At 36.6% G+C, this 12690-nt stretch overlaps 1 protein-coding gene across 2 annotated transcripts in view; it reads left to right on the plus strand.

Moving 5' to 3' along the window:
• LOC149410200 (inactive dipeptidyl peptidase 10) overlaps window positions 1-10359 on the plus strand; it is a 602511-nt gene extending 592152 nt beyond the window's left edge. For both annotated transcript variants that reach the window (XM_089649019.1, XM_089649018.1), the window contains exons 9-16: window positions 610-860; window positions 1485-1983; window positions 2490-2725; window positions 3958-4078; window positions 5581-5654; window positions 7280-7440; window positions 7652-7863; window positions 8221-10359. In XM_089649019.1, coding sequence (XP_089505145.1) covers window positions 610-860; window positions 1485-1983; window positions 2490-2725; window positions 3958-4078; window positions 5581-5654; window positions 7280-7440; window positions 7652-7863; window positions 8221-8364 — 1698 coding nt within the window. In that variant the 3' untranslated portion in view covers window positions 8365-10359. The remainder of the gene's footprint in view (window positions 1-609; window positions 861-1484; window positions 1984-2489; window positions 2726-3957; window positions 4079-5580; window positions 5655-7279; window positions 7441-7651; window positions 7864-8220) is intronic.
• Window positions 10360-12690: the final 2331 nt, after the last annotated feature.

Below are 12690 nucleotides of genomic sequence, written 5' to 3' on the forward strand. Positions count from 1 at the left end.
TATTCGGGGGGTTAGGATCACAGGGGTCTATCTACAGAAACATAGTTTTGAGATAAACGCAAACAAAGATCGGAATGCTCATATGCCCAACCGTATGCCCAACTGATATACTTAACTGTATTTCTTAAACAGCTGTACGTATGAGATAAAGCATTGTGTCACTGATAAATATGATTATGGCATTAGCGAAACCAAGCCTAACTCAAAACACCAGTTTTTGTAGTTAAGCTTCTGTGATCCTTAGCGCCCGCATTGATCCCTTCGATACCGGTGCAAAGTCGGGAATCATTTGTATATGGTTCACATTAATATGTCACATGAGAGTGGGTCATTTTTACAACTCATTCTTGAACTCAATATATCGACTATGGAACAATTTGCCGGCCTCTGTGTTATCTTCAAAGCACTCCTTCCTATCCTTAAAAAGACCCGCTACACAGCATCCCTAAAGATGACGTAGGCCCTAAGAAAAATTATGAATGTAAAATATATGTATATATACAAGAATTTCATCTTTATCCTCAGTCTGCTTCTAGGTCGCTTCCACTGATATATAAAAATGTATCAATATGAGATTCGTGTATTTTTAATGTATTTTTAACCCTCTAGGTATACAGCGAGCGTGCCCAGTCCGGCATGTGGTCGACCCTGGGCGGCGATGTGTCGGGCCGGCCGGACCCCCCCTTCCTGTTCTCTCGCCTTGGCCAGGGGCTGCTGACGCTAGCCTCGGTGCGTGACGGCGAGGCGGGCGGCTACTGCCATGTGGTGCACGTGGGCGAGCTCGGCCGCAGCGCACCCGTCACCATGGGCCGCTTCGAGGTCACCGGATTGAAAGCGTGGGATGAGGATAATGGATACGTGTAAGAATTTTTTTTTTTTATGTGACACCTCTCAAGAGCGTCCCTGACTGTACAATGTAAAGGCAGAGGAGCTAGGTCGCCACCCAGTTAGGCAGCGTTGTGAGGCTGGTTAAGATAAGGGCTGTTGGGAGGGATTTATTAATGCAAGTCTTGAAAAGGCCTGGATTATATAAAGGAGGAAAAACAGATGCTCGTTTCACATTCGAGCCGTCTTAAACAAAACGAGTCGAAGAAGCGACTCGTTCTAATGAAGCCAACATCAACTGTGAACGGGTGCTCCTCTCGTGTACATCTAGTTTCTTAGAAAAAAAATCCACCAATGGGAATTCGGCCCAGTACAGATTCCAGAACTCACAAGCATGCTAAAAAAAACCTGTGGGATATTTCATACAACATTAAGTCTGTTTCGAACGGTGCTAATACTATCTCAGGCCCAAAATTCGTTATTCAAATGTGCCGCGATGGAGTTGTGGACTTGGGACCAAAACTTTACAAACATTACCGAATGCATTTGGATGACACGGTATCTGGTCTGCGTGTGTGGGCTTCAAACCCAGGCACTTTCTAATATCTCCTTCTATTTTTGTTATCTGTGGGTACTAAATACTTATTTTTCATTCGCAGATACTTCATAGCAATCCCAGAGAAAAAACCTGGCCAGAGACACTTGTATCGAATAAAGCTGCAATCAACGAAACCGCCTGACGATGACAACGCCCGAAACTATTATACGCAAGGGGAAAACCAGGGAACAAATCTCTGGTCAGACATGTCCACGATGCAATGCCTAACCTGTCCCAGCGAATCTGGCCTGTCACCTAACTTCACACCAACGACAGAAGACCAGCCAGCGACAACACAGATTGAAAACGACGAAAACACTTTCTCAACAACCTCTGGGGAGATTTACGAAGATATTAACGTGACAGATACAGCAGGGACTTCCAGGGCCACGGAACCGACGACCAAAGTCACGGCCGCTATGAATGGACCGGCTAAATCTTACGCACATCTGAATGTTGCGGGGAAGAGAAACGGAGTGTTTTATCTGAACGAGAGTGTGCCGAACAATTGCTTGTACAACAATGTGATTTTCAGTGCCAACAGTCGGTATTATGTACAGGTGAGATGATGTTTTATTAAATAAAATACAATTATTTACTTTCATCGTGATTTATTTTTCGGGTATACCTATGTCCAAAATGATTGCTAAAGAAGGAGGTAGCGTAATATGGTATAAATCACGATAATATTTTTGGTCATAAAAATCTTAAATTCTAAAAATTTTACATACTTTATCGGCTGTCTGTATTTTTGATACAAAACTTCTAATTTTTAAAATGACAATTTAATTCAAAACAAATCCAAGTTTATTGAACCAGATTACACAGACAGACAAACAGACAACTGAAATTAGGATACGTTGACTTTTTCACCTCCTTCATTTGTTTAGTCAATTTTTCATTTCAATACTGCTGACGCGGTCGGTTCACCATGTGCACTTGAATATTACCGTTGTGGGACACCAACACTTTTTTGGTTCACTTTTACCGACAACCGAGAGGTGTTTGTGTGCCTGAAATAAGGCCATTTTCATCCTAATACCTGTTTTGCGTTTATTGTTTCCAGGAGTGCCTGGGCCCCGAGGCTCCGTCCGTATACCTGGCAGAGACCCTGACCAACTCGCGCGTGGGCATCCTGCACCCGGGCGGAGCGCTGCGAGAGCGCGTGGCAGGCCTGGCCGCACCACAACTGCGCTCCTTCCAGGTCGAGGTGTTGCACGGGTACCACGCGCAGGTGCGGCTCTACCTGCCGCCCGGCCTGAGGGAGTACGAGGAGATGCCGTTTCCACTCATACTGCAGATGTGAGTACTCTGACAATCAAATTAATGTAACAGCCCGGCTGGGCGTAAAACCAAATACAATTAAAATAATATATATCCTTCGCCTATGTTGAAAAGTGTGTACGTGCCTAACATATATATTCATGGATGACACTTTTTTATGCTCCGAAAGCGTGGCCTACCAGCACGCGCTAATCAACACAGCCACCTAATTATTTTTTTATGTTTTAAAATGTTTATTTCTCTTCTTATTTACTAGTTATCTTTGTATATTACCCACGCAAGGGCAGTGCAATTGTGGGTTCCCTTAAATTACCTTTTTTAACACTCTGTATGTATGTAAATTTTTATTTTATATAAATGTGTACAAAAATAAAGGAAAAAAAAACTGCTTAACCCTTAGTGTACCATTTAAAATGCCGAGTGGCCCGCCATGCTCCGGTTTTGTTATATTTAACATTATATTATTGTAGTTTAACCTTTCGAATGCACCGTGGATTTGCTAGTAGCTCACCGCACTTTTCCTCAATTGAACGGTACTTTGAACCTTAAAAAATGCTCCAACATATTAAAATCAATTTTATTCGCTTTGCAAGGAAATACTGTATCTTTAAATTATTCTAGATTATCGTTACGACTCTTGCAAACATTGATTTTTTATCTGTGAACAAGAGTGAGGCAAATTCGGTGTCAAATGACATAAATTTTCATTATCAAAAGACATATAAATGACTGTAGTAGTGTATTTATTTACAGAAAAGCCTCATATGTAAAATATAATAAAACTTTTTTTTAATATATTTTCGTATTTCTTCGTAACATAATATTATTTTATATACCATTAGAGAAAAAAAAATATTTCTTTGAATATAAGTAGCTATTCTGGGGAAATTACATAGGATAGATATACACAGTGTCCGGAAAGTTGTAGTACAAGCGAGAAACTGGTGAGTCTATATCACATAGAGATCCCAAAGACAAAAAAATTTGATCTGAGAATATTTTAAACTTTTTTTCAATTTCTTTCGGCAACTGAAGCCGGGTTTTTTAAAAATCGTTTGGTGTTTTTGTAGCCCAGGAGTGGCTACAATGCCATTTCCCGAAGGGTTAGAAAGAGAGGACAGACTGCCACACACACTGTCTTGGCACACAATCCTTGCTTCAATCACATTAATACTTCGTCTCATGTATTTTATACTCTGACTACTGCTATTCTGGCTCACGACTATAAATGGATTATTGTTGTATTTCAGTGATGCGTCTCCCGGTTCCCAGCTGGTGTCTGAGAAGTTCCAGGTCGACTGGGCCTGGTACCTCTCCAGCACCAAGAATTTTATCGTGGCGCAGATAGACGGCAGGGGGTCGGGCTTCCAGGTACCTAAATATACACATTACTCAAATGTACCTAGCATGTCAAAAAGGAGCACACATCAAAACAAAAAAAAAGTGACAACAGAACATTTGAATAACACAAAAAAGTGAAGAAAAACAACAAACCTGATGTAAATTTACCGTTATATTCACCATGTTATGTTAAGGCGATGCACTACATAGTAATTTAAAATCATGTGTTTTTGGTTTAAAAATTTGGTCACCTAGAAATGTTTCAGATGCTTTAATTAAATACTGCGAGTAGAATACATCTTGACCTTTGAAATAATCGAGTATTTTTTAGATAAGTCTTTTTATAAACCCAGAAAAAAATAATGTATAGGCCTATGAAAACTGCTTGAAAGCTCAAAATCTCCTACTTACGAACCCATTTTCGGTTATGGTTTTATTGTAAAATGTGGCAAATTAAGTTATTTATAAAATGTTTGAAAAACATTTAAATATTTGTGCCTGAACATCCACAAAATAAAATAAAAGGCACTTTTTGGTCATGTTTTTTTCTTGCATAAATCAAAACAGGTGGATGGTGTGAAGCGGGTATTTAAGCCTTATCGCCATCTACGTAAGGTGTGTTATTGATAGCGGCTCGATTAAAAATATTACACGGCGTAGTGCATCGCCTTAGGTAGAAAATTTAATATTATTCATAAACCAGCTCATTCCTAGATGGCGCTAATTTAATTATGTTAGAAAAACACTTTTGGCAAGGTTTATTATTATGTACTTGAAAATATTAAGATATATTGGTGATTCAATCCAATATTGTATTTGTATGCATTTCTTGAAAGAATTGATTTTTTATACGGACAAAGCTATTTATTCATATTCATATTGAGTATGTTCGGGTGCAAACAAGTAATTTGTCTTATTATTGTAACGCATAGCTTGCAAAAGATGGATTTTAATAAAATAATTAAATTAAAGCCATATATGAACGCGTAGATTTTAACATACGTTACATTTACCTTTAAGGTTGAATGTTGAAAGTTGAAACTTGCTGAAACTTTATAAACTATTGTACATAATGTTTTCTCTTTACTTTTATAATAACTATCAATAAAAAAAAAACTTTTTCTACTTATATATATTATACTTAGGTACTTGAAATATAGTAATGATTTTATATTACCCACACTCAGGCAGTGCCTTAGTGGGTTTTCATTTCTTGTGTATACAATTTGATAATATATATTATGTTATTATTTACTGTCTATTATTATGTATAAAAAAAAACGACGAAAAATACAAAGCTTCCAAAACGCTTATCATATCATTTAATGCTTCCAATCACTCTTATTCCTTTGAATATGTGTATCCAATTTCCTCTATTCACTCTGATGAAATTAAATTCACTGCGGTTATCATTGGGTGTTTGATGATATCTCCTGGTTCCACAATACGTTGTTCACCTCCCCAGGTATCTGAGCACTATTGATATTGGCAAAGATTAGTTAGGTTATAAAAATGCGTTTATTGTGTTACAGGGAGATAATCTAAGAAAAGAAATCTACCACAGACTCGGAACAGTGGAAGTCGAGGATCAAATTGCAGTTCTCACGTAAATATTAACATATCATTTTATTTTTCCTGCATTATATCCATGTATTTAAAAAACATTACTGTGCAAATAATAATTTGGTAACCAGGCACTTGCCGAATTCAGGACGGTGGTAAGTCAACACACTCTTGGGGGGTTTATTATCATCAAAAACAAATAAGATTGGAATGCTCATATGCCCAACTGTATACCCAACTGATATGCCCAACTGATATGCCCAAAGATATTAGAAGAACGAGATGTGCTATGCGCAGTTCGTACTGAGTGGAATTGTTTTGCCGAGTGTCGCCGGTTTTGTTCACCAATACTACTGCACACCTTCGCTTGCGCTAAGGTATCCGCACTAATACATAGAACAGATTTCTGTGCGTACACGTCCCGATACCGTTCAAAGTACCCTAATTAGGTAGTACTCCGGCTACGGTCCGGCGGCCAACATAGCATATCTCGTTCTTCTAATATCTTTGGATATGCCCAACTGTATCTCTTCAGCGGTTGTACGAGCTTTGTGTCACTAATAAATATGATTATGGCATTACAGAAACCAAGCTTAAGGCGAAGCTTAATGCTAAATCATTATTTTGATGAATCTTTATAATGAATTGGTGTATATTATGAATACCAAAAAATATGCTTTACATAAACTGATGTTTTTTCTATCGTTTCGCTTGAGTAGAATACAAAAAAAAAAAATTAATAAATAAAAAAATAAATGTAAACTACTAAAAAATATATTTTTTCAATATAAATGTATGATCGCTTAAAGGAAACAACTTTAAAAAAATACAGTATTAAATCTAAGACTATCTGTGACAGTTTCACGTGATTAACTTTTTTGCTTTCTTATAATATTATTTGCAAAATAAATAAAAACCAGTTTTTTGCTTGAAATCGAATGTTTCTAGACTCCGTTTTTCAAGCGATTTTAATGCCTATTACCTACAATATAAGGCATACCAAGAATATACACCTTTTTGGCTTGTAGCTTCCTGTTAACTCAAAACACCAGTTTTTGTAGTTAGGCCCCTGTAATCCTAAGCCCTCTTCTTAAAAAGTTATTAAAGTCATTTAAAGTGATGAAAAAAAACTATGTTACGTTAGGTATATAGGCCTTTTTTTCACCACTTTCAATGACTTTAAATTTGTGATGAATTGCCACTGTCCTGAATTGGCATGGAACCAATAATTTAGACTTAGGTTGAAGTGTTACAAACTCCGCCACATCGGATCATAAAATCGACGGTCAGCAGAATTTAGAATTTTCGACATTTGAACGGTCTCCTTTAATCACCGATTCTTGGCCAGTTACAGATTTTTCAAATTGTGATCAGCTGTCAAGCATAACGGTCACGTTTTTGTGATTATCATCTAAACACATTTTGATTGTAATTAAACCGAATTTGTTTTTTTGACATTTGAATTGTCCTCGTCAAATGCCATTTCTAGACCCATTTCAGATTTTGAACATAATGTGATCAGCAAAAAAGCACAACTGTCATGTTGTTATGTTTGTCAGCTGATCAAAATTTGATGAAAATCTAAAATAAACCTAGAATCACTAGAGGCAATTTACACCCCAACCTTAATTAAGTCACATGGAAATATAAGTTTACATTTCTTTCCAGCTACTTAAGGGACAACCTCAAGATTGTGGACGCAGGCCGCATCTGTGTGTGGGGCTCCGGGTATGGGGGCCACGTGGCGGGCATGATGACGGCGCAGGACTCCGTCAACCTGACCCGCTGCTCTGTGGCAGTGGCCCCCATTGTCACTTGGGCCTACCACAGTGAGTTGCTATCTTCATTGACTGAGCGCAGCAAAGTCCTATTTTAACTCACCGCTTTGCATTTTGTCTGTCAGTAAATTTGTTTGCACTTTCTTATGTAAGTATATATTTAAAAATCTTATGAATAATATAGTCTTCAGATTCTAACATCGTGGCAGTTATTGATTTGTTGTAATTAATACATGATTTAAATATAGCATTATCTTTCTAGACACATTCTTCACGGAGCGCTACCTGGGTCCTGGCACGCCGTCGGGCAACTACCGCGGCTACGAGGCGGCTGATCTGACCAGGAGGGCCGGCAACCTGGCGGGCCGCTCCGTGCTGCTGGCCACCGCGCTGGCCGACGTGTCCGCGCCGGCGCAGCACTCCCTGGCGCTGGCCAGGTCACTGGTTAGGCAGGGGGTCATGTTCCGACACCAGGTAATGACAATACAGTCTCCTCCGTGCAGCCGTCAAGCTGAATAATTCCATACTTACAACTTACTAGCTGTCAACTCTGTAGCTGTCATTACCCAGAGTAATGGCAGGTTTCGATCAAATGCTCGGCGATTGCCGATTTGTCAGGATGGCCGAGTTTACATGCTCGAAATTACACTATCAATTACACATCTGCCCTGGTGATGGACACTGTAACATTGTTCGAAACGTTGGCTAAAGAAGGAGTTAGCGCAACACGGCAAAACACCCCAAAAACAAAAATACTTTTGGCTGTGAAAATCTAAAATCATATTATTTCTTCTTTATATATATATTAATAACTTATAATAAATATCCAAGGTTTACCCGGATGAGGATCACGAGTTTTCTGGCTCCCAGCTGCACCTGTACAAGAACATCGAGGCATTCTTCGATGACTCGTTCGGTCCCCTGGACCTCAACGACTGGGACCTGGGTACGAGTTTCTTCACGTTCAAACAGTGAAACAGCTCAACCAAGAAGGCCAAGTGCACTTCTTGCCACGTGGAGACAGTCACCGTGGGAAACCTGGGAGGGTTTAACAGTCCAAACACTGATGATTGAATATAATGTGTATGCAGAATGTCACATGCGAAATAATATGATGGTATGCTTCTCTAAACCTGCTCTACACTCTTTGCAATATGTCTAGCGCCCCTCTATTGACCTCGTTTGGGATGTATTAGACAATAAGCACCTCACTCAAGGCCGGCCCTGTGCAGGCGCAATTGAAGCAGTCTACTCCAGACGCCGATTTGCCAAGGAGCTAAAGCACTGATAACCTGACCTAACCTAACATAACACCTAACACAGCGCCCTTGAGGGTTTAACTGGAGCCAGGCGCCGTTTGACTCAGGGCCGGCCCTGATCTCACAGAACGGCTTGGTAAGTGGACCTGTGTACTGGGTGGCAAGAGAAGTATCACACTCAACAAAATAAACCTTTGTAGGTACCGATTTCCGGTTTTGTGGACCTCGTTCATGAATGTTGAGGTTATGTAAAAGAACAGCACTCTCAGTGAGAAGTCTCGCTGATTCAGAGACGAGAGATGCTGAATGCCGCAATTCCTCTCTTGTATCGCACAGTTATTGCTTGGATTACGATCAGTTATCGCTACCTTTGTGCTCACCACTACGATGGTTTGATTCGCACCCGTTATTTAGAGTCCAAGCGCAATCACTGACATGACATGGAAAGAAGTTCAGAATAGGCAACGGATAAACGCCGAGAGAGTAGAGCAGGAAAGATGTGCGTTCCGACATTCTAATGTTTTGCAATTATCGCAATTTATGTTAGCAGAATATAACGCTAGGCAAACCATTCATATTACATATTATATAGAAAACGCTAGAACCATCCTCCTCTAGTAATCAATCAGATGTTATTGGACCCAGTGCTTTATAAATCGGACACTTAATTAGCTATTTTTACAGTGCCATTTTTGTGAAATATAACCTCAAAAGGCGCTAATAATGATATTATATCAACAATATTACATTACCGTATTTTATGTGTTCAGTTAAAATACGTAAAAATATTTAAAACGACGACAGCTTGATTATAGATAGCTTTGGTGAAATTAAGTGAAGTGGTGTGAGAATAAAATGATTGTGATTTTGTGAATAAATTGATCAATGATTATGTTGTTTGACTTTTGATGACAATGCGACGCAGTCCGAAACGTTGGCTCAAGAAGGAGGAAGCGTAATAATATCCTCAAAGTCAAATAATATAATATTATTGAATATGAGAATTGTTACAATATTTCAATATATTTGAAAAATATGTATACAACGGTTACCTTTAGCGAATGACGAATGGTACCTTAAAAAAGTATTCAATATTATATATTGGTAATGGCATGGAAAATAGTTTTTACAGTTCGACAAACTTATCTATGCGGTCGGGAGCATTTTGGATACAAATAGTCAGATTACAAATATACAGATTTAAAAAACAGTTCATTCAAGTACTTTTTTCGGCCGCAGAGATAAGAATGTCAAGCAGAAAGTTAATATTATGAAAAGTGGGGTTAGCTTTTCTCTTGTGTATCTCGCATTGTTTGCATGTTCAAAAATATCATGCGCCTGAAATATCTATATATATCATAAAAACTTATGTTAAGCTGGAAAATGTTTACTTGCTAAATACTGATTTTTCGTTAAGGTTAAATGTTGCATATGTTCCAATCTAAGCATTCATATATATGCGCAAACAAACAATTCATCTTAATATTTTAAATCATAACTTCCAAAAAGTGTTTTTCCCCAAAAATTTATGAACAAGCAGTTCATGATTAATTTTAAGTTTACCCAAGCCTGGCATTCCTTTTAGAATTTTAACTTGGCTATATAATTTTTTTAAATGCCGCATTTACGTATTGTTTGTTAAAAGTTTCACAAATAAACTTTTGCATAGACTGCATTTAACAATTCTTTTTCTGATGGCAAGAAAATAACGTAAATTAAGTCAATTTTTTACATTTGTCACCTGGTGGTAGAAAATCAAAGTAAAAACTTGATTTTTTGATAGCAGTGTCATCTAGTGGTAGAAAAAATAACTAAATCCTCCCTTATCCAACTGTGCTGCTCTCTAGTGGCAAAAAAAAAAAAGTATCTCATTTAACAAGCAACAACTAACTATATTGTTAAAGGCACTCAAAGCTTTTCAGAAACAGAAATTATAATTAAAAATAGATATATTATACAAACTAAAAAACCTTTATCATTACTCGTTGTGTATTTGTAAATAAATATATTAATGTGACGTCTAAAAGATATTATTATAATATATTTTTAAATAGATATTTAATAAATAATTGTGATGTTAAAAAACATAGAACAAAATTCCATTAATATGAATATAATAATTATTAGGTTGTGTTCATTTATATTAAATTAATTACTTTTTTTAATATGTACCTCAATTTATTTAGGCACGAAATGTTTTCTAATATGTATGTGTTTTATTTTACTTCGATAACATTGATTGAAGATATGTGTTATTATTTATATTATTGCAAATCTATTTAATTAAATGTTATTTGAACCCTAAAACCATAGACTATGGAGTAAGACTTTAATAAAACTACGAAAATAATTCAGTAAATTAAAAAATTTGGTTAATTTTAATTTTAAAATGTAAATAGGGGACAAAGTTTTGTTTTGTAATGAGTATTTATTACGTTTTCTTTCCATTAATATAGTTTTAAATCTTAGAAAATTTCCTATCAATTCTAAGAGAATATATGTGAACTAAGCTTAGAACTAGGATTAACAAAAACTTGGTAAGAAGTAACACCAAAGCTGAATCTTAAATTAAAAATTAATTTAAATAACGATAAATATATATATTGTTAATCGGTGTCATGTTTTTTTTTTTAATTCACTATCACTATTTGTCTTAATGAATAGGTAAATTAGCAATGTATTTTGTCTGCTTTGTCTATTTTTTATTGTATCGAAGAAATCTTTTCACTTCCACGGAAATAATTAGGTAAGGTCAGTCGGGGGAAGTGCATCTTAAGTATTTTGTGACTGTGTATGATAGTTAAGAACATACTATTTACTAAACTCATCACAGTTTACTTGCTAATTTTATTACGACAGCCAGAACCGATTATGTGCGGGCAGAATTAGAGCAGTCCACTTCGAGCGCCGACTTGTCAAGGAGCCGAGGTGCTGAAGGGCTGATAATACCTAGCACTCACTAAAATTACATACGATTGGTCCGCCCATGAAAGTGATTAGCACTTGGACCGGTTATCTCAGCACCCTTGACGTTTTTACTAGCGCTAGGCGCCGTTTGGCTCGAAACTGGCCCTGCCGGCAGCCATTTTATTTTCAAGGTGATTTTTACTCCACAGAAATAGTAAAACCTTATTTGTTTGTTTTTAATTATATTGCGAAACTGCGAGAGGTAGCATATAATGTTAATTTTCCTTTAACCCTCTGTCATATTGTTATATTTCTTAAAGATACTGTTGAAAGCCGGAGAATTTGTGTGTATTTACGCTTCTATATAAAATCCAATACATGGGATATTTCCGAACCTATCGGAAAAATATAAACTGCTTTTGAAATTTGATGAAATACTCTTTCAAATATTATTATTAGAAATAAAGATAAAATTTTTGAAATCAAACATAAAAAAAATTTTAAAATGGCGTATTTTACGTATTTTCTAAAACACATATTTTACTAATTTATGGCCACCTCACTTTTTTGTCTTCCATAAAATTAACAAAGTTTCAAAAATTTTTCTTAAATTGCTGTCCGAAACTTTGGTTTTATAGAGGTGTACATTTTAATTATTCTGTGGTTAACTTCTATGTTTTAATATAAAGCTTGGTGTTTTCTCTCTCTGACACAATTTAGTTCATATTTCGAACTATGACGTTAAGATGGACAGAATAATTTATATGATACCATATGAGCTGTTCTGAAAAGTGAACAAGTTAACTCTATGGGAGAAGAATTTTAACATTTTCAGTACCTTTATTAATAAATTTCTATGTTTATTATAAAAACATATAAAAGATAGACACACTTGCCCTATTTCACGGGGTATGTGCATCTAGGTGACATCTTTTATTAGTATGATAATATTAGATGATCTTATATATTTCCTGCGCCTTAGCTTATTAAAAATGTATAAGCTTTTGGTTTATACATTTGTTATCCAATTATTGGATCCATCTCGTTAATTTATATGCCGCACTTCCCACGACTGACCTCATTCGAAGTTATGAACCTTAAGCATGTAACCATCGTGCTATTTCTCCGCAGGGGT

This window comes from Hesperophylax consimilis, chromosome 28 (assembly GCF_061612785.1).
Source record: "Hesperophylax consimilis isolate HC1 chromosome 28, BYU_Hcon_1.0, whole genome shotgun sequence".
NCBI lineage: Eukaryota > Metazoa > Arthropoda > Insecta > Trichoptera > Limnephilidae > Hesperophylax > Hesperophylax consimilis.